Here is a 27,224-nt window from a genome sequence, read left to right on the forward strand (position 1 = left end):
ACATCCTGGCTGGTATGCAAATGAGGAGACTATGACGTCATCCACTCACTATTTCTTTTGTATTTTACTATATGAAATATGAAATATTCTAATTTTCTCCTCATTGTCAAGTGATACAATGATTAATTCCTCCCTGAACATGTGGAATTAGTATTGTTTAATACCATATGGTTCAGTAAAGTTGGTCTTTATTGTCAAATCTATAAAAAAGGAAATATTGTATTATTCAAACAAAAAACAAAAGAAATAGTGGGTGATGGACATCACCGACTGACTCTCCTTGTTGTGCATATCACTGTTTTGTGAAAAAATAAGCAAAGCTTTAAAATGTCATAACTTTCTTATTTTACATCCGATTTTGATGAAATTGTCAGCATTTTCTCTATTTTTCTCTATTCATTCAAGTCAGCATTTTCCTGGGGTGGACTTGACCTTTAAGCATAGGTTTCTACAAATACCAAGTCACATTTCTACTGGAAATCGCATGAGTAATAAATGTTATATTTACCACAAATACAGTGTACCTATATTGTAAAATGTGGAGTTGATTTTTTTGGGGAATGTATAATTGCATAAAATAGATAGAATTGTTTATGGTATAAAGGGGGTGGGGTGGAGTGGAGTAAAGGATGGAGGGAGGGAAGAAGACTGTAAGTGAAAAAAAAGGAGAAGAGCATAAGGGGAGTAATGGAAAGACAGGGAGTTAGCTGGTTTCTTTATGACTATGAACAGACTTTGCATTTTTCATACACACTTATAATTCTTTGCTGAAATTCAATAAGATTCACTTTGACACCTCATAAAAATGTGACCTAGCAAATCAATAAAAAGTAATTGCACATCATATGTCATATAAGAATTTTCTTCGGCCTAGTGCTTGAAATAATTAGTAATTGTGTTCCGAAAAGGAGGGTGTTTTTTCTTTGTCGATGAAGATGACTTTTTAGATTTATGCAAAGTCTGAGAAGACGTTGCCATCAAATATTCATCTTCTTTCTGCTTCTTTTCCCTTTTCCAGTTCGCAATTAGCTCTTCTTTCATGTTGCTAGGCAACGCATCAAAAACAGACCTATCAATGTTGGAAGGAACTTCTACTTCTTCCACACTCTGTTTACTAATTGTAGGTTTCGCATCATAGTCCAAGTCATTCTTCAGTCTTTTAGACAAGTTATCTATATTACCCTCCATCGTGTCATTTAGCGATGACTCCTCAAATGACCTCTTTGAAGACTGCCTTAAGTGTGCAGTTTCTTCAAGAATCAAGGAATAGTCATCAATTTCTCCGGAAGGTGAATCTCTGTTTGCATCTGCAGTCCAACTTGACTGATCTCTCGTTTCCTTATCAACTGATCTCTGCTTTCCTGCAGTTCTAAACACTCCATCACATAATTTTGATTTCTTGCTAGGAGAGCTACCCAACTTTTTGAAGAAAGATTTTGACCCTTTGGCATCTCTCTTGCCTGTTGAACTGACTGCTGTCCTCAAACTTGCTTCATCCACTTTTTGGCTGGATTGCTCTTTGAAGAGCATGGTTAATTTTCTCTTTTCCTCCTTAAGTCCGCTTCCACTCAGGGTTCCACAATCCAGCTTGCCCCTGACCTCACCGCTGGCCAACATTCGACCTTCAAATACGCTGGCACTGTTGTCATTCTCTGGCGGTTGGACACCCATCTCTCTCGTCTTTCCTTCACAAGAACCTTGTGACTGTAATGACACTGTATCTTTTGCTTTCACAGCTGGTTTGCTGAAGAAGGTGTCAATAGCACCTTTGGTGACCTTTGACCTCAGATTTGTGAAGCAGATGTTGATGAGTGTCAGATGAAATGGCCGATTGGTGTTGATCAACTTCTGCAGGAGGCCAACTGCTACTTCCAGGAGTTTCTCAAGGAGGCAAGCATCATCTATGCAATAGAAAACAGAAAAGTCTTTGTATTTATTGGAAAAACAGCCTCTCAATACAGAAAGCTTACAATTACAGGTAACTCTGCCTAAGTCTAATCTCTTGGGACCAGAGAAATCTGTTTGACTTGGGCAAAGTTAGACTTAGAAGAGGTATATAACACTGAATAATATGGTCTACGAAATTGCTTTGACTTAAGCGATTATTTAACTTATGGAAAGATGGCTTAGGTAGAGTTACCTGCACATCAATTCATAAATCACAATACTATGCACCATTATGGTAGCAATGCAAATACCAAGCCTGAGAAAGTGTACATATCCTGCGTGTGCACATAGTTGCCCTATGTCATAAAAGAATAATAGCATTTTGAACATCAATAAAGCACACATAAAATAATCTCTCACTTTTGGGGAAGCCAGGGTATAGCCATAAAAAAAAATCTGCCATTGATTAAAAAAAAATGGCAGATTTTCATTTGGGATCCAAGGGAACCATAAGTGCCACATATTTTCACTTTAAATAGTCAACAAGCAGTAAGTAAGTCTACAAATCTGAAAGTCCAGTAACGCACGAGTTAAACCTATTTGATCTGCTATCGCTTTCATGTTGGCCTAATTCTGTTTGGTCTACACTACACATGGCCTAATACCCATCACAATTTAGTCTAATGCCCAGATAATCAAATTTCAACTTCATCTACTAATTATTTTGCACTTTACAAAATTGAAGTATAATTCATAAATAGCTTGTCTAATCATGTAGACTAAGCTATGTAAGACCAAGAGGATGATGATGAAATTAGTATAGACTAACTGGAGATTAGACAAAATGGTAAAGGGGCTGAATGCAAGAAAGACCAAATAGTTTTTTTTAAATGGTTACAGACAAACTAAGATTAGATCATGTGGGATGACACCAAACAAAAGGTAGATATGAAGTGGGTGTAGACCTGGTGACAATTTTCCCACCGGACCATCATAAAAGGTTGTGCCTACCTTGTTTATGGAAGAGGTTAGCCGAGATCCCAGTCTGTCGGCTCTCTCTGTGCCAAGATCCTGGCACATATTTCCTGACTGTTAACCTCATAGTGGCTGGAATCCTACCATCTGAATGCAATCTGAAAGAAAAAGGGATGTAAAATAATCAAGTTCTGACCATGAATATCTGGATATCATAGGTGAACACATTCTATGGTGGTTTATTTTCTTAACCTAGCTGGGCAGTATTTCATGAAAAGAATCGTCAGAAGTTTTATCCGACGAGTCCGGTTTTATCGGACAGTTTATACCAAATGAACTGTGCTTCTCAGCTAATCAAATCAAGGACAGTTCAGGGCCCCATCTTACAAAGAGTTGCTATTGATCCAATCAATCGTAACTATGGACTGCCAGCAAGGTCAACATGTATTATGCATGTTTGTTCAAAATATTTTCTAACTCTGAGTCGATCCTTGCATCATTGTTTTCTTGAAAATTCACTATCCTATCAAAAAAATTATGACACTGATGGGTTCAAATAGTTATGATTGATTGGATCAATCGTATCTCTTTGTAAGATGGGGCCCAGATCTGGCAGTGTTTCACAAGGGAATTAAGTATGACTTAGAGTCACACTTAAATGTCTAGTTGCGTGAGGTTTAAAAGGCATGCACATTGGTCAGATCAGGCCAAGAGGAAACGCACTACTGCATATTGATCAATAAGACGCCAGCATTTAAGTGCGACTCTAAGTCATACTTAAATCTTCGTGAAACACCCCCCCCCCGACCACCTGTCAGACAAACAATATTGATGAAATGCCCCCCATGCTGCGAAGAATGCATGAATACCCAACCCCACTAAAGGGAACGTCAAATTTTTGGGGAAATGGGCCCTGTGGTACCTGGGGAATAATCGTTTTCCAAATAAAAATGCTTGTGGATTTTTTTTCAATTTTTATTTTTTGCTAGCTTGTAGATTTCTGATACATCCTGGTTAAAAAAAGAAGATTCTGAAAACGTAAAGCTTTAATTTCTTTTGCCCCTAGAGCAAATTAGCACCTTGCCAATAATAAATTGGCTTGCCAGGATATTATTTTCATGGTTAGTATTTAGGGTTTCTATTGGTCTACCCTTGATAAGTAAGAAAACAGGGGTCCAAAGGCTTGATGCTCTTTCCAAGTGACATTGTACTGAAGATTGTATTGATGAGGATACAAGTATGATGACTTGGTTTTGAGCACAAGGCTGTAACTAAGAATTTGTGATCAATTAACATAGAAGTCTTGAAGAACAATATGTGCTAGCAAGAATGATCTTGATAAAGTGAGAGCCATTTTGCAATTGATTGCGAATCTTTATCTAACAGAGCCCAGAGCATGTGCTCTTCTTCTGAGCCATGAGCTTCTTTATTAACTCTTGGACACATATTTGGGACTGTCATAACTTCTTAGATGACCAAAAATTAAATAGATTCAACCATGGGTTTTCTTTGAAATAAATTTTACTTTTACATCTTTTACAGTAAATGTAAAAAAAAAAAAATTGGACCATAATAAAATACTGAAATTTTTGGGAGAAAATATAGAGATGAGAATTGAAAGAGAAAACCTGAATGAAGAAAAGTTGAAATTTCAGAAATACCTTTTGATGAGATTTTTAATGAGACCCGACATCATCTCCTTGGCTGCTTGCAGTGTGCCAACTTTCTTAAATGAATCCTCATCACTCAAACTCTGACAGAAGACAACAAAAGTCATTAATGCAGCATGTATAAATACACAGATAATCTAAGTTAGAGGGCATCTATTCAAGGATTATAGACTACTATCATTTTAATTTGCCATAACATGAACAAGCAATTCAATATCAGTTTTTATAAACTTATTTGCAAAATATACATAGTTCATTACAACACCAAACTTTGGATGCAGATTCTGGCATTTCATATTCCAGTGACCTATCAAGTCAGTAAGCACACCAAACTAAGGTCCTTGAAGTACTACAGGTATTCATCAGTAAACTCAACAGCTAGCCTTACAAATTGGACAAGAAAAGCAAGGAAGAAAATTGATCACAATGAAGAGATCTGAAATGTCAATTGTGAAAAGAAAATTATGAAGTCTGTTCAATTTGATTGACTTTGAAATCACATCTGATAGATACTTTATCAATAGTCACTTACCTGTGGAAGGCCTTTGCTGACCACTGGGGTATCATCCACCCCATGAGCTAGTCTTAGCATTGTCTCAGCTTGTTGTTTAGGGAATTGGTCAGTAAGCGTCAAAATCTGTGTTGCTCGGAGCTCCTCTAAATTCTGTATACCCATGTCTTTCAACTTCTTGCCAGAAGAATGACCGATCCCTGCATTAAGGGAAGAAAGTTAAAAAGCAAATATTTTTCATTAGGTTTGTTCTTTCCAAAGTCATGTGGATAACATAAATTACACAAAAAGAATTGATGCAATTCCTCTCTATTTTTAAAGAAAAAAAACAATATAAAGTTCTATAAGGTCAAGGTACGAATTGGTATATACAGTTAATCATATTTTCTAATTAACTACATTTTATAATCTAATCAGATTTAACATACAAATATATAGGGAGGAGATGTTTTCATATTTTTTTTCAAATATAAAGAAAGCACTCCACTGTATTCATTTTGGAACAAGCTACAAAAGCTCTAATTTTAGATTAACGGTAGTCATGTGACAATATACAGAGACATTTTCATTTACACTTCTGGAAACTCAAGGTCAGTAACAGAGCAATATACAGATTGCCAATATTAGCCATGTTATAATACTTGCCAACTTTTAGACGTATTCAATCAAAGGGGGCTCAAACATATCTTCCTATATACAGTGCTATGATATTTTGTTTTTACTTTTTGTTCAAACACATGCAAATGTAGGTATACTGATAATGCCTAGATAGATCATTTATATGATCAAATAGCAGTGGAGAGAAATGCCTTGGACAAAGTGCCATGGACAAGAATCGATCCCCAGACTCTTGAGTGTCTAGTCAGGCACTTCAGACCAGGGATGTAGTCGAGGCTGGTACTTCTGAGTCACAAGGTCACTGGAGAAAATCTTCTCCCATAGACTTTGTACATGTGACTCAGGCCAAGGCCAAGGATGGCAAAACGTGGCCTTGACTACATCTCTGCCTCAGACCACTCAACTAAAACACCTCCACTCAATAGATGTAATAATTGATGAAATGTCTGTCACCATCTGTAGGTGCACTATTCTTAAGCATTTCTTGACTGCCATATAGAATAACCATTAGAACGTTCAACTCTGCTAGAATCGCAGAGTATTTCCTTCAACATTACTTTGGTGGCAGCGGTGGGATATGGAATGGTTCATGACAATGTTGAAGGAAAAAATAAAGGCAATTCAAGGAGAGTGTATGATTCCAAGGTTAATTTAATGATAGCTCAAGGATAACTGGCAGAAAATTGATTTAGTCTCATAAAGTCCATGAAAATATAGTTTATTCAATATTCCACTCATTTTTTCTGGTAAAGTTTCATTAAAACAATCATGTGATCACTGTCAATGCAACACTATGCTCATTCATGCGGGCAACTTCTTACATACATGAAGGTGAGATAACAGTGGATAATGAACGTAGTTGAATGAAAGGAAATCTCATTGGTTCTACACCAGGCGAGTTTTCAAATGGCATGACTACTTAAAGACTACATATCGTACTGTCAGTGCAAGAATGCCCTTATCATCACACTTTTGCACATCTCATGTGTACAAAAACGATCTTAGCAGCACCCCCAAGAGCATTGCATAAGGGCATTTCTGCTCTGATGCAGTGTGTGAAAATGTTTTGCTAAGTGGGTTCTTGCATCGACATGAAGATACATAAACAGGACATCATAACACAGTCTATTGAACACATCATATCATAAAATGTAAGGTGCTCACCAGGAATCTGCCTCAGTTTGGTGAATGTCTGCATGAAGGAGTCAGTCCACTCAGAGAAGAGCACTGTCTGGTCATTGGGTTTGTGATGACCACCAACAAGCTTGGCCAGGAGCTTGTTAGTAGCCACTCCTGCACAGCTGGTCAGCCCCAGCTTGGACTTGAGGGTGTCCCTCATCTCCTTTGCAATGTGAGAGCCTATGGTCAAGCGTTCTCTACACCCACATTGACACTGGGTAACTATGAAAGAGATGGAGCAAATGTTATTGATTTGGTTTGTTTCTTTATATTTTTAGGAATTTAAATGATTATTAATCACATCACAAAAAAAAACACACAAAAAAGAACATCATTGGACAATGAATCATAGAGACAAATAAGTTTAGACAGACAAAATTAGAGCAATTGTTTCTCAAACCATTAAACTTCATGTTATGTAAAACTTATATTTCAGGTATTTTGAAAAAGGTTTTGAAACAATATACAACTGGGTACAGGAATAGTAGCTTGATGACAAATGGGTTTTATAGTGGAATTTCTAAACAGTGAACAATCTTAATTCTTTTGAAATGGAGGATTACATTCCATTAAAAAAATCCTCAATCCTAAGCAGTAGAGATTAATAGTGAAAAAAGAAATTCAAATTTTCATGCAAAGGATATTGAACTTTGAATATAATATCACATTTTGGACTATAAAAACAAAACTTTAAAGTCATGCAGCCATCTCACAAATAGCTTCAAGCTATCATATTTATTGTGTCAACATGCCATGGCCATTACCAATTTTTGCATCGTTCTCATAGCTATGACCAATATAAGCTAGTTGCTCCTGCTCAAATGATGTCAGTCGTGACTCTACAAGCTGGGTGACATCCATGAAGTTCTCATCAAAGCCAAGTCTTTCAACCAATGGACAGAACTTCTCAAGCAATTCTGCAAATATAAAAATGCAGAAACATTGTTGCAAATCCTTAAAGCTGAAAATTAAATGTACATGTAGTTATCACCTTCTACACAAACAACTTGAGTGGCCAGATTTTATAGTTTCATAAAAAATAATTATGGCACTGGGTTGGGATAGTTTGGTTTTTTTTTTTAGCTTCTTACTTTTCTTATACATCTCTTGTATGCTTTTGAACAGGGTAAAATATTGAAACCGTGATGATACTTCTTGGGACCTGCTTAATTTGCTACAATGCATTACATTTTAAACTGGATTGTACAAAGTATTGTACATGAAAGCAGACTTTTGAAACTGTCCCAGGGCTTCCAAAATCTGCCACGAAGACAAATATGATGCAAGGCAATATCATTTCACTTCTCACCAGTCACTTTGGTAGATGTGTCTCTGTAGTTGGTAAGATCTTCACCGCTAACAAGGACAAGGTCTGGGCATTTGATGAGAGCATCCTTGATGTAGGAAAGCTTTGAAACACCTCTGGCTCTAGCAACGTAGTTGGTGGTCACAACAATATTTTTCTGCTGGATCCCTGTGTATTATTAAAAGGGGAAAACGGTATTAATAGAAAATGTGAAAATATCAATTATTGGTACATGACTTAGGAAACAAAATTGTGCCATATTTTACCATCAAAAGGAAAACATTAATATTAAATAAACTTAAAGTCCTGAATATCTCTTTTTAATAAATCAAAATTCACAAAAGATCAGTTGAAACTGAATGATTTTTCCCTGATTTTTATATGCAATCATTTTTTTTAAATAAATAAGGGCCTATCTATTTACCTCATCCCTCTAGCTATAAATCAAAATTCACAAAATATCAGTTGAAACTGAATGATTTTCCTTGATTTTTATATGCAATCATTTTTTTTTTAAATAAGGGCTATCTATTTACCTCATCCCTCTAGCTATCTGTCTGTCAATCTAGCGAGCTACCTACCCATCTATTATTCTGTTCAGTCATTCATGCTTTCTTTCAATCATTATCTGGGGATAGAGCTTTGTATGTACATACCTAATGGTTTATCTCTCAGTGCTGGATTCCGAAGCATCTCTACTTGGGCGTAGAAACAATCTAGATCAATGTGAACAATCGTCCTAGAATGACCAAGTTTGGACTGTAGACAAGGCTCACTTCTATTACCATCTATTGGGAAATATTACCAGGTAGAGTCTTTACAACAATGTACATGAACATATAACTTCTACTCTTGCATAATCAATGATTATTATGAAAAATGAAATAATAATAACTTACATCATATAGAGTGTTCATTTAATGGGAAAGTCCACCTCAATAAATAGCTTACTTGAATAATATTAAATCAAACAACCTCTATGCTCAATTTTCATAAAAATTGGATGTAAGATATAAAAAAAAGTTATGACACTTTAATCAATTTTTACTTAATTTGAAAAAAAAGGTAATATGGGTGATGTCTTCAATTTCCTCATTTGTATATACTGACCATTATGCAAATGATGAAATTGATGACGTCACCCATTCACTATTTCATCATATGAACTACGAATATTTTAATTTTCATTCTACTTCGTAATGCGTGACTAAGTGTGATTTTTCCCTAAAATATGGAATCACCAGCAATGTGATTTAATGAGGAGTTTGAATCCAGTGTCAAATCTGCAAAAACTGAAATGTTGTATAATTCATATAATAAAATAATGAAATAGTGAGTGACATTATTGACTCTCTCATAAATATCACCATGTTGTGCATAGATGTTTAGTGAGAAATGAGTCGTAAAATTTCATATCTTACATCCGACTTTGATGAAATTTTCTAAGTGTTGTTTTCTTCTACTTTTATGCAAATCGACTCTTTCCATATAAATGAGTCTCAACAGGACAACTCTCCCAGGAAAGTTGCTACCTTAATCCTATGAAAAATCCTCTATTTTTATGGATCTCCTAGAGCAGAGCTCACAGGGGCCTGATTTTCGGTCCAATGTTTTCTCCTTTACAAAAAGTGAGAAAACATTATAAACACCTCAACATACAAATCCTTTTGGTATAACTGTCTTGGTCTGTCTATAATAAAAAAAAATCAACAAGATGATGATACAAGATAGTTCATTGTCCATGATGAATATGAGAAACACATAGAAATTTTGCTCCCAGAGCCATTGAAGCATACTTTTACTTTAATAGTCTCATATAGTGATTTTGTAAAGTGATAACAAGAGGTCAACTTGATAACATTTTCTAATTCTATATATTTGAAAACCAGGTCTAAGGAAAAATGAAATATGATGGCTAGGAAGTAATACATGTACTTTAACATCTATTGTTGATTAATTACCAGTTAAAGATGACAATTGTGTTTTCAACGAAGAGGTTTTGATGCTGGGTGAACCAAGATCTGACGGCATCCTCCAATCAATGTCATCTTCCTCATTGAGTGCTTCATCTTCAGTGTCATCCTGCTCTTCCCATCTCCCTTCCATATCTATGTGACTGGGAAAAGATAGATAATAAATTGCAACAGAAGGAGTGCCCCTGGCAGTCTTTCTACCATTATTCAATTCAATAATAGACCACATAGCTGTAGATATTTGAGTCTTGAGAATACAAATAATTACTTTTTTTTCAAATTAGGATTTCTTATTATCATGGGAGAAAGTTCATTACCGGTATTCATACCAAATGTCATACTATTTAGTGTGAATGAATATCACACAGGTAAATATGGTCTACAAGTACAACTCTGCAATATTTTGAACCAATGTTTTTTTACACACAAAAGTGAGGTAATTTATTGAAATATTATTCATGCCAACAAAATATATTTGCTATGACTGACATCATATCAAAGAAGTTGCAATTTCAGAATATTGCAACAATTAAATAACATTTAAAGTAAAGTATCAGGACCAGAATCCAGATGAAATCTCCATCTTGCTGCAATTGTTTTCACTTGAATCGGTTTAAATCAATATTAACCTTCACTCCTCCTCATAACAATGTGCAAGCAATTTCATTTCATTTCTTAGACTCCAGAAGATCTTGGTTTCAATTGGATTACAAAGTTTGAGTTCACACTTTCATTTCCTTTTCAAACTACCTATAATGTAACTGGAAGAATTAAAGGACAAGTCCACCCCAACAAAAAGTTGATTTGAATAAAAAGAGAAAAATCCAACAAGCATAACACTGAAAATTTCATCAAAATCGGATGTAAAATAATAAAGTTATATTTTAAAGTTTCGCGTAATTTCACACAAGTTATATGCACATCCTGGCTGGTATGCAAATGAGGAGACTATGATGTCATCCACTCACTATTTCTTTTGTGTTTTATTATATGAAATATGAAATACAGTACAGTATTCTAATTTTCTCCTCAAGTGATACAACAATTAATTCCTCCCTGAACATGTGGAATTAGCATTGGTTCAGTCAAGTTGGTCCCTATTGTCAAATCTATAAAAAATGAAATACTGTATAATCAAAACAATAAAAAACAAAAGAAATAGTGAGTGATGGACATCATCGAGCTGACTCACCTAGTGCACATTGATCACTGTTTTGTGAAAAATAAGCGAAACTTTAAGATGTCATAACTTTCTTATTTAACATCTGATTTAAAAAAAAATATTCAGCACTATGCTAGTTTGATTTTTTTCTATTTATTCAAGTCAGCATTTTCCTGGGGTGGACTTGACCTTTTATTCACTTCAAGTATACTGTAACCAAACTGGTTTTAGTCAAAAGTTTATCTGAAATAAGTGAGATAAAAGTTGGAGCAAACTTGACATAAAAAATTACAAATTGAATTTAAATTGGAAACTTGAAAGTTATGAAAAAAAAGCCCTTCTTTAACTTAAAATGTTTAGGAAAGAAAAGAAAAATGACATAACCTTCAATGTTAGGTGACCCTTCATGCCCCCTCCCCCCTGGCCCCCCATAAAAATATCTGCATTCCTGGAAACGATTTTTAAAACTAAAGGTGATTGCGTTTGAACGTCCTCTTTAAAACAATTCTACCAGTAGATCTAACTTTAATCCATATCCAGGTCATTGAATGAGTGTGTTAATCCCAAAGACCATGCAAAGCCAATACAAGTCATTTCACATGAGCAATTAAATGTCGCATTATCAGAGCTACCAAGTCTCACGCATTATGCGTGAGACTCAAGCATTTTGGACTCTTGTTCAACCCCTCAAATCTCTGTCTCACGCAACTATCACAGCCTATCCCCATAGACATTGTACACAATGTCTGTGATCTCACTCAGATTCACAGAAAATCTCACGCATAGCTGGTCATAACTTGGTATCTCTGCATTATACTAAAATATATATTACTGGGCCTAACTTATATGTTTCTTTCAAAAAGCTGTACTATAGAAATAGCACTTATTAGTACTTTTATAAACTGAAATACAATGTAGACCTAACATTAGTAGACTATTAATCAAATCCCAATTCCAATTAATCAATTTAATCAAACCAAAGTCAAATTTTCTTTCTCATTTGTACAATTACAACCACCATACCGTACATAATTGAATGGGCACGTAAATTGTCTTGTGAAAGAGGTTTTGACTTGAGATTTCATCATATTATTAGACAAAGTGAATATCCTTGCATAAATATCAATTCCAAGATGTTACCTATAACGACAATGATAAGGAGGACCGGGGCTCTTCAACGAACTTCACAGGTAATGTAAAATTACTTCAATTTTTTATGAATCCTGAGCGATGGGTATGGAGCGTGTTGTGTAATCTGCCTGAGCTGAGTGTCGTCAATTCAAGCGCCCAGCTATGGGCGCGGCCTGGGGTACGGGCGCGGCCGGCCGCGCCGGCTGCGTTGGCGCAGCGGCGGTGTTGTGAGGCTAATGCGCTTGTTCACTGCTACCACCCTGCCTGTGGTGAATCTACAGGTAGGACTATGGTATGCCAATGTTGTACAGAGCACACACTTCAAAAAATCATTAAAATATCACTTTTGAGACCAAAATTACAAATTTTCATACAGTTGCGATTTATTTTTCATTAGTAACTTGGGAATAATTTTTGTATTCACTAAGCCTGAGTCATATCGATTATTTTGAAAACCGGTGTTCGACAGCTCTAATTCGATCGAACATCGATGCATCGAATATTGAAGGCGGGGAAAATTTAGTCTTTTGTTTTTGCGTCGATGCGATGTGCTTTGCATATGCAAAGCACTGGCACGAGTAGTGATTTTACTACTCGAGGCGAGTAAAAAAAAAATACTCGAGTTTTCTCGAGTACTCGAGTAGTAATTTGACCTTAAAATATCGCCATCTACGATCATTAATTACGGCCAAATTGTAATTCGGACGAAGGAAAAATGTGCAAGAGTTTTGAGTGACAACGTCCATCACGGAACGCAACAGGTGGGACCATACGATTACGAAGCCTGGGTCTATCACACAGTAACTTTTCACGTCTCAAAAGCCGATATTACCTAGATTATTCATACAATGCTCGTATATCTGTCTTAAGTAGTTATTTTGAAGCGGAAAATTGGTCTTTATTTTCTGGTAATAATACCGTCTTCGAAGTTCGAACCAAGGTCGTAAATTTGTTTGGTATTCCATAGCCGCCGACGAACAGAACACAATCTCACTCGCATACTCGTCGTTGACAATGATACAGCCTTTTATCAAGACGTACGGCAGCGCATGCATGATAGCTTGGTACTTCAATGCATTACTATTTTTGGTAGCGTGATCGCGATAAGACTTGAGAAAAGGCCATACTCGTGTCAATGCACATTGTCTCATTTCTCTCCCATAAAACTCCTTCCAGCGCAGCTTAATGAGCTTATGTAACTGGGGTGCCCGGTGCGTAATAAATCTTGCTCAGTGAATTGGGAATTTAGTGAAGTAGTTCGTGAAATGAAAATGCCATGCTACATCTACATGTATATTCTTACTCCCGCGCTCACTCTCAGTCTCTCACCTGTCACTCAGTGATATCTTTGCCGATTTCCAAATTTATTTGTATCTTTTATCACTTGTCTTTAGGCCAGGAGGGGGGGGTCTAAAATCTAATGAGAATTTGAGGGCTCCGTTGATGTCTAGATAACGGACAAAACATTGTCATCTTGTAAGTTTTCAGTCATAACTTCCGAAGTTTATTTTGCGAACATTTTTTTTTTAAACTCTAAAAACAAAACTCTGAATAGCCACTTACCGGTAGTTACAGGCTATAACTAGGAAAGGAAAAAAACAACAACGGCAAAATAGTAATCACAAAGTTGAATCTAATCTACTAATAAGTAATAACGCTTAATTTAGAGAGTTAAAGACCGTTAAGACATGAAGTATTGTAAAAATGAGGAAATGATAAATAATTCAAGAGCTTTAAGATGTACAAATGGGCCTTAGCAAAATACGCGAAAATTAACTCTATATTATTTTTCATCTCTGTAAGTCTCCTGTTTATATGTTTCAAAGTTGTAACGGTTAGTTTGGGACGTTGGTCTTTGCCATTTGGAATACAAGACACACATAAAAAACAACAACCGTAATCACAAAGTTGAATCTAATCTACTAATAACGGCTAATTTAGAATGTTAAATACAGTAAGACATGAAGTATTGATACATGAAATGTTGAATAATGCAAGAACTTCAAGATGTACCAAGAAGCCTAATTAAAAATATGCAAAAATTAACTTCATTATTTTCCATCTCTCGAAGTCTCATATTTTATCAGTTTTAAAGTTGTCATGGTACTTAGTTTGGGACGTCGGCCTTTGCCATTTCCAAGAATCCTACAATTACGAACTTACTATTACTTGCGGAGGCGTGCTTTTGCGTCGCCGTTTCGTTTCATTTTACTTTCCTGTTTCCTCTCAAAGCATGTCCGTCATTTCCTGATTGTACAGGGCTTTTCAGTTTTCAGTGAAACAATGTACAATTAAATTCATCACTCATCAGAGAGGCATTCTTTTTTACTTTATCGCTGACAACATTGAAATATATCAATATTAACATGTTGTATGGGTTAAATAAAATGTGCCGAACTGCCGATGCAGTTCTAAACTTCCAATCGTACATGTATTTATGTATAAGAAAGAATCATTAATATCACGATCCTCCTTTGATTATCGTATTCGATATTATTTTTTTTTCTTCTATATTATTGCTTATGGGACATAACTGCCTATTCGTTTCCAAGACATTAGCAATATAAACTGGAAAGATCATTGAAAATGAAATTGCCAAATTGATTTATTAATGATGTCTTATCTTATGCACATAATCTCTTGTCTCGCCATACAAAAGAAAGGAAGAAACTGTTTAGATCACCACTTTCACCAGATTTTGACCATTAATATAGATAGGCACCTGACGTGCTCTTTTAAGAATACTTATAAGTTATTACTTGCAATAAAATAGTAGGTTAACGATCTTCCCGAAATAAAATTAGATCAGACTAAAATTCCTTATCACGATTAACATAAACAACGAACTTTTTTCCTCTACCTTCTTATCTCTCTTCCCCTTCGCCCGTCTCTCTCTTTCTCACACTCTCTCCATTATCCACCCTCTCCCCCCCTCTCTCTCTGTTTCTATAGCTCTCGCTTCATCTCTGTCCCAGAAAAGTCAAACTCATCAAAAATGGTTTCAAAGCAGTGAGAAAGAATTGCTCTACCATACCATGTCAGTGATGTCACATTTACTCATATTCAAGCTCTCTAATTTTTATGACAATAAACTAGTAAAAAAACCTAAAAATTGTTGCGTTTTTATTGACTCAGTCGGTATGAGAAATAAATAACCGCTTTGACTAATGAACTGAACTCATGCATGAAACACGAAAGTGCAAAACTGAGATAAATCAAATTTTAAGAACACGATATAAAGACTAGATGAAAGGGTCCCTCAGCTGGGTACAACTATTTATCTAGCCATATGTTTCACTATAGTTTATAATCGTATTATGATAAAGGAAAGGCATTTTTGACTAGATGTACTAAAAAGAAATAATAAAAAAATATTAGTTGCACCCAGCCGACCCATGATTTTAACTAACTGGTTTTATGAGCGTATGTATTGAATTTATATTCCTACTACTACAAGACGATAAAATCGTTTACTTTATTCATGAAACAGCGAGCAGTAAGAACTAAGAATAGAATTTAGGCTGTATATCATCTTCAAGTTCGCACTATGAGAGAATTCAAATTCAATTACTTCAAATACATTTTAAAAGCGCGCTCTAGTCTCTACTTAATGAGCTCCCTTCAGACGATTGGCAGCTGCGCAAGCGCAGTAAAGGGGACTTTGATTTGAGCGCAGACTAGGCTTCCCGTCGATATGAACGACTGCAAAAACAATTTGTGGCTTATTTTGTTCATGGACGAGCTACGCGACGGGCGAACCGAAAAATAGGAGTGTAAGTTGCGATTTTGAATCTACTAATCTTACCCCCGAAAATGATTTCAACAAACGGATAAAAATAAAATACACGCATGGCTAGCTAGTAATGCGCCGCACTCGTAAGTCGCAACTGTGGAGTACTGGAGTTACGAAACAAATTAACAATGCAATTAAAGTATATTCTCGGTCAATATCATCATGAACTTCACGAACGTACGAAGCACTGCGAACACAGCGGAGTGAGCGGACTACGCAAGCCACTCCGCTACTGGCATAAGCGCTAGCGCCTAGGTTTCCCCGGTCACATGAATTTTGAACTTGTGCCGCGCAAGCAGGACTTGTGCGCTCTGACTTCAATTCCGCCGTTAAAACATCGTGAATAAACTGTTCCACGTGAAAAAATTAAGAATTCTGTGTAAAATTATGAACAGCAAAATTCACAATTCAACACGAGTGGTCGAGTAGAGAGTCTTCTACTCGGAAGAGAGCGAGTAATCCAGCGAGTGAACGAGTGGAAAAACAGTACTCGTACATCACGCGAGTACTCGAAAAATAAAAATTCCCTACTCGTGACGCGAGTAGTAAGGCAACACTCGAGTCTACTCGAGTAGTCGAATACTCGTGCCAGGATTAGCACTGACGGTATGCGCTGGCGTTGGCCGGGTGAGCGTTGCACAAGCAGATGACAGAGCAAAGTTCGTTTGTATTTTCCATGATTACAAAACACACAAAAAAGGCCGGGGACCAAAGCAGAATTCTTCCCAAAATATCTTTAACAATGATATTTGCAGATGACAAAATATAAGTTTAAAATGAAACAATAATAAAGACATGAATCACGCAGAGTCGATCCGAATGATTTTCGGTCGACTAGCATTCGCAGTCCATTCACCAGCCCCGTCCGCAGCTCCGTACACTCACTCTCCCGAAACGACAGGCGTGCTTGATGTCAGCGCCAGCAAACAATTGCAATCAACGGAGAGCGCTGTAACTTGCCTGAGATTGTGTAGTTGGATCCAAAATGAGCTCCAAATAAATTTATGGGAATAAATACGTAATTTTCTCTGGATGGTCATTTGAAGTGCTATTCCATACTGATATAACGATTGTGAGGAAAGATTGTGGAATATGAGTTATGACGATGTTCGAGAATTAATCCTGATAATGACAATCCAGTTTTTTAGACACAATTGAGCATGCGATCAAAATAATTACGAATGTTTCGAATCGAACCCTAAATTCATCTAAATTATTACGATTTAACAAGATTTTATGGTCATACTAAAAATATTGACGATGTCAGCAAAGTATGTTATGTTCATATGGAAGAAATAATACTGGGATTATTTCTATTGTTCCATCTCTGGACGTCTCCTCCAAGCTCCGAGAAAATAAGCACAATGCGCATGCGTGTTTGATGACGTATGACATATTTTCCCATTCATGAAATCAGAGCCCAAAGTTTGGCACAAACTAGCTTCAAATTGATGGGAAAAATATCAAACGCAATTTTCTCTGTTTTGTCATGTAAAATGTTATTATATGGTGATATTACGAACTTGAACAGAGTTTTTGCATGTAGACAATGTTCGAGAATTAATCCTGACGTGATGATTATTTTTTTTAGACAAGTGCACTAGCTCGACTCAAGAAGTCAAGTCGATCGTCATGAGATGTCCGCAATTGAAACGAAATACAAACGTTTCACATCAAGCTCTAAATTCATATTAATGATTATCATATGCAAATTATTGTTAAATATTACGATTAAATAATGTTCTATGGTCATGATTTTAATATTGTTCATGAAAGCAAGATTTATTTTACGTTGATCGCGTCAATTTCCGGCCATTTTCTGGTTTGATTAAAGAACAGTACTGCGCATGCACGATCGATGGCCATGACTTCCATTCATGAATTCATCGTGCATAAATTATCTCGGCACGAGCAGACGAGTAAGACTCGAACTATGATCGAAATAAACTTCAAATTAATGGTGAATAGCATCATAATTACTCATTCGGTTTCATTTTGGGGGCAATAGAAATCAAGTAAGTAGTAGTAAAGTTGGACATTACTGATATTTTGATGATTGATTGTGTAAACCAAACGAATCGGCCGGCCGATGTATTTTTTTTTTTTTCGATGCACCGATTTTGCAAAATCTGCACCGGTGTTCGATGACATCGATCGAACACCGATTTTAAAATCGATTCGACTCAGGCTTAGTATTCACCAGAGCGCTCAAAAACTTGAATTTTGGGCATATTTTTGTGTACGCCCTCTATTGGTGGAAAGTAATATGGCAAGAAAATTTTCATTTTTTGATCTCTATTTTTAATTAAGAAAAAAATGATTTAAAGAATCAAATTGAAATAAGAGCCAAGTAGTATGAATAATAGGTGTAATGAAAACTGTCAGTGTAAAAAAATCAAGCATTTGCCCCAAAGAAAAAGAGAAAATAAGCCAAACATTGCCACCCTTATTTTGCCACACATGGAGATATAACTGAGAACAAGGTTATATTATAACCTCGTTCGTAGGATGAGTGGGCTAGTGGTGCTTTAATGCCGATGGCTAGTAGTGCTAGCTACATGTACTTGATCATGTAGCTGTTAACGTCATACTCATAGCTCTCGGCCACGGCTTGATGCCCCGTGCGCGATTTTTATTGCAAGCTTTACATAACAAACTAGTATACGGTAGGCCCTAGTTCATGATTTTTGTTTCAAACCATGCAAACTTTGCAATGTAATGTTCATGGCAAAGCTTGCAGGTATTTAAAGGTCAAGTCCACCTCAGAAAAATGTTGATTTGAATCAATACTCAATCGAGAAAAATCAGACAAGCACAATGCTGAAGATTTCATCAAAATCGGATGTAAAATAAGAAAGTGATGACATTTCAAACTTTCGCTTATTTTTAACAAAATAGTTATATGAACGAGCCAGTTTCATCCAAATGAGAGAGTTGATGATGTCACTCACTCACTATTTCTTTTGTATTTTATTGTTTGAATTATACGATATTTCAGTTTTTACGAATTTGACGATTAGGACCTCCTTGCCTGAAGCACAAAATGTTAAAATAATGGAATTCCACGTGTTAAGGGAGGAATGAAACTTCATTTCACATGACAATGACGAGAAAATAAAAATATTTCATATTTCAAACAATAAAAAACAAAAGAAATAGTGAATGACATCATCGACTCTCTCATTTGGATGTAGCTGGCTCGTTCGTATAACTGTTTTTGTGAGATGAAGCGAAACTTTGAAATGTCATAACTTTCTTATTTTACATCCGATTTTGATGAAATTTTCAGTGTTATGCTTGTTGAATTTTTCTCTTTTTATTCAAATCAAGTTTGTGTGGGGTGGACTTGTCCTTTGATAATATTTGAGAGGTTCATCATGATTTTCATTTCAAATTTTTACAATTGCAATTTAAGTACTACTTCTACTAGTCACTAGTAGTATTTCGCTGTGAATACCGCCGGTAGACCTCTAGGCTCTACTATAATTCTAAAATGACTCAAATTTCAAACCCAATTCTCAGTAGTTCTTGCATCAGGTTTTGTCCTTGTTAGGGGCCCAGTATCATTCTATGAATGTTTTGTAATATGACGTTAAATCTTTAAAAACAATTAAATTTGAATAGACAAAAAGTTGTCACTTGATATTCTTGACTTGCATTTCTAAATTCATTTTCAGTTAATTCCTCATTTTAGTGAGAGATGAGATTAATCTGTATAAATTTTAAACTTAGTCTTAGGCAGGAGGCCTAAAACTTCGAATCATATGATTTTTTTTCATTGACAGAGACTTCAGCAGTGTGTTGTTACCCAAAATGCAAGGTGTGTTTCAAGTGGTGCAGTGAACACAGTTATCCTGTTTGTACCTCAGCAGGAAGCATGGGTAGTGGAGCGGATGGGCAGGTTCCACAAAACTCTTCAACCTGTGAGTTATTACTGTTGTTGCCATATTTTTATTAGTATCCAAATAATGCCATTGAGATGAGGGGGGAGAAGATAATGCAAGAAGGTAACGAAAGAGAAGGAGGAAGTTGGGTGTATGAGAGGGGGAGAAATGGGAAAGGGAAGAGGAGGATATGCTGATGGGAGGAGGAAGAGGAGAAGAAACAAGTTTTTTTAAGCATTAGCTTATGCACACATTTTTATAGTAAGTTGTTAGATGTGTATGTACTTCATATCCTGGGATAATTCTATTTTGAAATTAAAAAAAAAGAATGCTATTTTAAATCAAGAACACAATATTTCGATGACCCTAAGGGTTTAGTCAGGTGATATTGATCAGTGAAGTAGATCAAAAATATATATTTTTTTAATTAAATAAACTTTTGGCCCAAGATCTACATTTTGAACTGCAAATTGTGGTTTATTGGTTGTTGAATGGTAACATTTCATACAAGAAGTCATTTGAAGAATGTTTTTCTTTGCAGGGTTTAAATCTACTGATTCCAGTGCTTGACAAGATCAAGTACGTTCAGAGTTTGAAAGAAATTGCTATTGACATTCCAGAGCAAAGTGCGGTGACTCATGGTAAGACTTATTGTTTTATTTTATAATATCGTACAATAATTGGCAACTTGGTTGGATTTATGTTTTCAGGATTAAATATTTCAAATTCATATTAAATATTTCAAAATAAGAATAACAAGACGAGTTCTTGGAGATTATAGTTGCATGGAGTTGTAACAAATTTACAATCTACTTAAAAGTGTGTAGAATCGGACTTCTGATTTTTCTCTCATTAACTGGGTGAAATGTTGATAACTTTTCAAAAAGAAAATACTTAATCCCATTTATTTTGTTTCCCTTTCATTTTATATAAAGATAATGTGACACTAAGGATAGATGGAGTTCTGTATCTCAGAGTCATGGATGCATACAAGGTAATATCTTACTTATTGAAAATATTGATGATTAAAAGAGTGGGCCATTTTACTTACACATTGACAAGTCATTTTGATCATTTGATTTGTTTGGTGACTGCAGATTGCAAGTAAATTCCAGTTGTATTAATGATTACAAAACTAATTCTGATAGCATATAATAAAATTTCCACCAAGTGATTATATGAAAGTAAGCATGGTGTTCTATCAAATATGACTTTTTCCCAAGTTTGCTTCTGTGTTGCTGATTTTGCTATATTTCTTTTCAGATAACTTTTTTGAACAAATGGCGTTCTTGCAAAATTATTTCTCATTCCACAGTCATTCTCTCAAAATTATTGATCACTGCCTATTAAAGTCTATCTTTTTTTAATTTCACAGCTTTGCAAAAATACAGCATTACTACAATGCGTATTATACCCTAAGAAATAAAATGAATGTCCGGAAAAATAAATAGGGACATTGATAAAATTGTTATTTTGTTGATATTGTATTGTGAATTGTGCTATTCTTTTAAAATTCCTTGAAAATAACTTGTCATTCTAGGCCAGCTATGGTGTTGAGGATCCTGAGTATGCCGTCACACAGCTAGCACAGACAACAATGAGATCAGAGATTGGTAAAATATCTCTTGATCATGTCTTCAAGGAAAGAGAATCTCTAAACATCAACATAGTGGGTGAGTGAGTGAGGGAGTCTACACCAGGTAGCAGTTTCATAAAGTTGCCAGCAACTTTACGAGTGGTGATCCTTTCTTAGGCGCTAAATCAACATCAATGAAAATTCAGTGTATATTATTTACCACAAGAAAGGATCACCAGTCGTCTGTAAAGTTGCTTGTATCTTATGGACAGCTTTATAAAACACACACCTGGGAGCGTTTCGTCAACATTTTTGTCCGACAAGTTGTCCGATCTGACAACTTTTCTTGATTTTGATTGGCTGAGAAGCAATGTTACTATGGTAACTGGGATAAAACGTGCGACAAGTCCTTTTTTTAAAACTCTCCCCTGGACCTTGTTTCATCAAACTTCGTATTATTTGTAAGTTCTCAGCTATTGTAATGAGCCACTTGAATTATCCAGTTGATATGTTAGAGGCAACTTTGTCTTTGAATACCATGCAACTTTTGAAATAGATATATTAAGATGTGAATGATTGGAAGGCCCCCCCCCCCCAAAAAGGATTGTTTCTGTGGGCAGTGTCAACAGATGAGGCGTATTCAATATCAGAAATCGGATACTGGGCTCATTTCATCAGTTATATCCTTAAAGGCACTAGTAATTGATAGGGGAATGTTGTATAATCTCACATATGTCATTGTGCAAATCAGTACATTCAAGGCTAAATCATGTCAGTTTGAGTCAAATCTTTTGTTTGCTATCAAATATTAAGTCTGTGAATGCACTAAGTGCATCTTAATCCATCTGACCTGCAAAGCTGTACACAATATAGAGCTCTATAGAACGATCTGGGAATCGAGTGTCTTAGGTACAAAGTCAAAGATATCAAGGGGAATATAAAATAACCTTACAAAAGTCTTTTTAATGCAAATTAGACAAATTGAGACCACATATCATCAGTTTCAATTCAATAAAAAAGATGCTCCTTGGTTTCATATAAACATTCTATTTACTTTTAAACCTGTATATCAGCTTTGTACCATCTCATTTTATCTAACTTAACAGAGGCTATCAACAATGCAGCCATGGAACCATGGGGGATCAAGTGTCTTAGGTATGAAATCAAAGACATTGAACTCCCTTCCAAAGTCAAGGAAGCTATGCAGATGCAAGTTGAAGCAGAAAGACGCAAACGAGCTGTTGTGTTAGAATCAGAAGGTATGTAATGATCTTTTAAATTTTGAAGGTTAGAGAGACAGAGGTGCAAATTATTAGGATTCTTAGGATTACTGTATTCCAGAAATTTGTTAATCAAATTACATGTTCATATAGTCCATGGGGAAAAACCATAACAAATGAATCGCGGGTTATATGAAGCGTTTCATATTTTGAAACCACTGTTTTTATAATCAAGAAAAAAAATGATGGGATGAGGGGGCTCTTTGAGGCCACTTCTCTAATCCAGTCATTAATCTCTGAACATCATGTAATTTTCCTGATACAATATCACCAGATTTCCACCTCTACATATGGCCATTGCTCCCCATAGAAACAATCATGAAATATGCTAAATATATCCCATATGATGAAATTCCTTTTACATTACCAATTACTCGCTTATATAGCCTTATAAAATGCTATGCTTTTGTATAGTTCAGAAATTTATTTGTTAGCAGTGAATAAATTGACAGTAATATCATTTTGACAAGGTTAATCTATATTTGGTGCTCCTCACCCAGGTGTAAAAATGGCAACATAGTGCGATTTGGAAGTCAGTGGTGTAATTAACCAAGCATTGTGGGTATTTTACATGACAAATGAGTGGATTTCTACCTTGTGATTGGAGAATGCATAAACTGAGTAACCATGCCTGATTGAATCAATCAACTGGGATAATGAATTCTTTAAAGTGTTTAAATACATTGTCTTTACAAAATATTTTAAGCATAAAAAAAACAGACTATCATAACCAGTATTTTTTCATTTTGGTTAATGTTTCTTCTGGACTTCAGGTATACGAGAGTACGAGATCAACGTAGCAGAGGGTAAGAAGAATGCCACCATCCTGGCTTCAGAAGCCATTAAGAGAGAAGAGATTAACAGAGCTGAAGGAGAGGCAGCAGCTGTTATAGCCAAGGCCAAAGCTAGAGCAGAAGCCCTCACAAAGATATCACAAGCCATGAGTGCAAAGGTCAGTCAGTGAAAGATATTTCATAGCTTAATCACTATGTCACTTCCTTGAATTGGCAACTTTTCTGTTATTACTACCAGTGACCTGCGGAGTGTGTCTCGAAGCATCTTGTCAATGATTTTCACAGCTAAATTAGCTCTTCCGATGCAAGGATTTCAGAAGCTTTTTACAAGTAGTGAAAATCACTAACTATTTGCATATTCATCATGAAATGCTCACTGGGCTTTCTACTCCAGTGTTACAAAAATCTTATTTAAGTCTTGATTCAATTCACTGCAGTTTAATCAGTCTTCTCGTCAGTGATTTTTACAGACAAATTTGCTTTGAGCCAATCAGATACAAGGATTTCAATAGCTATAGTTTGATAGCATTCTAAGAGTCTTCTAGTCTGTTGAATTGGACAGGTGATTTTTTTTTCAAGCATGATGCCAATTTGACGATCTGTACTTAAAACAAAATGATCATCACTGTTAGGGAAAGTCCACCCGAACGTCAAGTTCATATTAATAAAAGCAGGAAAATAAAATAAATATACGGATGAAGTTTTCGTGAAATCTTTCAAAGGTTGAAGATTGAAGATTTTTACAGTTTTATTTTTTAATGTAATGTGCAAACAACTATTCAGTATATAATTTAAGCACCATCATCATAATCATCATCATCATCACCATCATCATTACCATCACCATCATCATAATTGGCATCATCACCATCATCATAATCATTGGCATCATCATCACCATCACCATCATCATCACCATCATCATAATCATTGGCATCATCATCATCATCATTACCATCATCATCATTGGCATCATCATCAACTGTGAAATCATCATCAAGGTCCAGTGCCTAATATAATATATATAATATATTCGCCACAATTCTCACTGCCTGAGGAAGAAATTTGATTATAAGTTAAACATTCCTATGATATGAGTTACCATTATAAGAAGTTAACCTCAAATTTGTAATTAATAAATTTTCCATCATTGTTGTACTTCTTTTAGGATGGTCCAAATGCAGCCAATCTAGTGGTAGCAGAGCAGTATGTAGCAGCCTTTAGTAAACTAGCCAAGACCTCTAATACCATAGTTCTTCCATCAAATACTGGTGACATCAGCAGCATGGTCGGCCAGGTGAGTTGCAGATATTCAATTCAATTCATTTATTCTTTTCTATTAAAAAACAACAAAATATGTACATTTGAAATCCATATGTATATACAAAAATAGATCAAATACATAAGCATAGTAAATTAATATTGTAAGTGATAGGAATAAATGGAAAATGGAACACCTGCAGAAAGCTTTTAAGAAAGCTTGTAAATGGCAGGAGTCTAAAAGTTAACAAAATACAAATATAATAATGATAATAATAATATTAGATTTTTCTTCATTTAAAGACTCCTGTTCTACAACATTGAAGGGTTGATAAATCTGGGTGGTAAGAGTGACAAAGCACACAGATTTACCTCATGTTTTAACACAAAGTGTGAGTTTTATTCTTAATATTCCATTCAGATGGATCGTACATGATTTGCATTGAAATGTCTGTCAACGAGTGAGCCTCCATTTCAGAGATGCCAACTCTTACCTTTTTGTTGTATCTGTTTTTAACCCCCTCCCCACACACACACACACACACAAATACTCTATGATTTTTTTTTACGTGTGTGTATTGTAGAAAAGTTGACAATATCATTTCCACTCAAAACTTTATATCTTCCCTTGCAATGCTGCAATATCAAGAATACTGTTAATTCATATTCAATTAGCTTGATGTAAAAGCTTGTACTTTTAATTTGTTTATGGTTTTTACGTGGCAGCCATGGGCCACTTTTCATCATGTTATGATGGCAATATCAGGCCCAAAGAACAATCTAAAGAAAAAATAAAATCTGTTTATGAAATTAGCATCCCTTCCATTGGTTTGCCACATCCAAATTATTTGCATAATGTCACATTCAGCTCTGTGATTCTTAACCAGCATGTTTATCTATTCAATTCAATTCAATTCAACTTTGTTCAATTCCAATATTAAAAAAATTTAACAACACATAATAAAAAATGCAATTCAAGATAAGATAAAGTAATTCAATGGTATATACATGCATATTGAATAGAAAAAAAGTATTGAAATTAGGTACAGCTGTAAAAGACCAAAGAGGTCTTGTCAAGACAGTTCCCTTAATAACATAAGATTTGATCAATTAATAAAAGCGGAGAACAAATTCGATGAATACTCAGTAAATAGAAATGAATCGCGTCTTGTACCAAAACAAACCCAGAACAAACATACATGAAAAGGGAAGGAGAGAATGAAAAGCAGAGGGGGTGGGGGTGAAAGTAAAAGGAGACCCAAAAATCGATTTTGCAGATACACAATTTTTGGGCCAGTTATATAGGGCTGTAATCCATAAGCCAAATGTTTGTGCAGTCTCTCCATTATTTTGCCAAAATGCCTTTTGTACTTTTCAAGCCTATGATTCCAATGGTTTCATTGCTTTACCAATTACATGTACTATGCATAAACCAGGTGGGTGTTTCATAAAGCTGTTCGTAAGTTAAGAGCAACTTTAAGAACGACTGGTGATCCTTTCTTGTGGTAAATGGTATATTGAATTTGCGAAGGGTTAGCGCGTAAGAAAGGTTCAGAATGAAACAGAATGAAATGAAAATTCAACATTATTACATGTATATCATCTTTCTTCGTTGTTATGGTGAACAGGCAATGGCCATCTACGGCAATCTAGCCAACCACCAGAAGCAGCTTGATGCCGCCGAACCGGAGGATCCCGACTCCGCCATCCCCACGGAGGAGATCCACCCCACCCAGGAGATAGACAGATTCCAGTTGACAGGGAAGAAAACATCAGTTGCCGGGGATGACACCCTAAAATCGCGACTCAGTTTGGGAAATTCAAACGAAGAAGATAAAAAGTCATAGCAGTGTTTGAGTGAAGATTGACAATGAATGGACTTGAACTTTTGTCAAGATTGTTTTTCAACCTCTGCGTAATGTCAGAAGATGGATATGAAGATACAGTATGACTGCCTATCACTAAGCCATGATGTGAATGTAGTCATAACAAAGAAGAAAGAACATGATCATAAGATGATGACTTAAGGCCTGGTCACACTGCCCGAGCGTTGTTGGAGTAGTCATGGAGCGGTAGGGAGAGGGGGCCGATATTTCGCTCACAAAATTGGGGGGAAAATCGAAAACAAAAAAAACAATCAAAATCGAAAATGGTGAATGGTAGCAAGCGGTGATAATTTTTTTCTCTCCACTCCACGACCGCTCCAACATCTTGGGCGGTGTGAC

The 27,224-nt window shown here is 35.7% G+C and overlaps 2 protein-coding genes across 2 annotated transcripts; one reads left to right on the forward strand and one right to left on the reverse strand.

The window, feature by feature from the left end:
• Nucleotides 1–556: 556 nt before the first annotated feature.
• LOC121415844 (DNA polymerase iota-like) lies at nt 557–12,487 on the reverse strand. The gene is made up of 10 exons (XM_041609205.1): nt 12,422–12,487; nt 10,108–10,262; nt 8,803–8,934; nt 8,150–8,314; nt 7,605–7,757; nt 6,826–7,062; nt 5,065–5,243; nt 4,524–4,615; nt 2,899–3,020; nt 557–1,901 (listed from the first exon to the last, which is right to left on the reverse strand). The coding sequence occupies exons 2-10, from the start codon at nt 10,250–10,252 to the stop codon at nt 871–873; spliced, it is 2,256 nt and encodes a 751-aa protein (XP_041465139.1). The 5' UTR covers nt 10,253–10,262; nt 12,422–12,487; the 3' UTR covers nt 557–870.
• Nucleotides 12,355–27,093, forward strand: LOC121415845 (stomatin-like protein 2, mitochondrial). Its single transcript, XM_041609206.1, has 9 exons — nt 12,355–12,471; nt 19,991–20,128; nt 20,631–20,730; nt 21,025–21,083; nt 21,630–21,762; nt 22,772–22,924; nt 23,719–23,897; nt 24,908–25,036; nt 26,628–27,093. The coding sequence occupies exons 1-9, from the start codon at nt 12,415–12,417 to the stop codon at nt 26,844–26,846; spliced, it is 1,167 nt and encodes a 388-aa protein (XP_041465140.1). The 5' UTR covers nt 12,355–12,414; the 3' UTR covers nt 26,847–27,093.
• Nucleotides 27,094–27,224: the final 131 nt, after the last annotated feature.

This window comes from Lytechinus variegatus, chromosome 5 (assembly GCF_018143015.1).
Source record: "Lytechinus variegatus isolate NC3 chromosome 5, Lvar_3.0, whole genome shotgun sequence".
Classification (NCBI taxonomy): Eukaryota; Metazoa; Echinodermata; class Echinoidea; order Temnopleuroida; family Toxopneustidae; genus Lytechinus; species Lytechinus variegatus.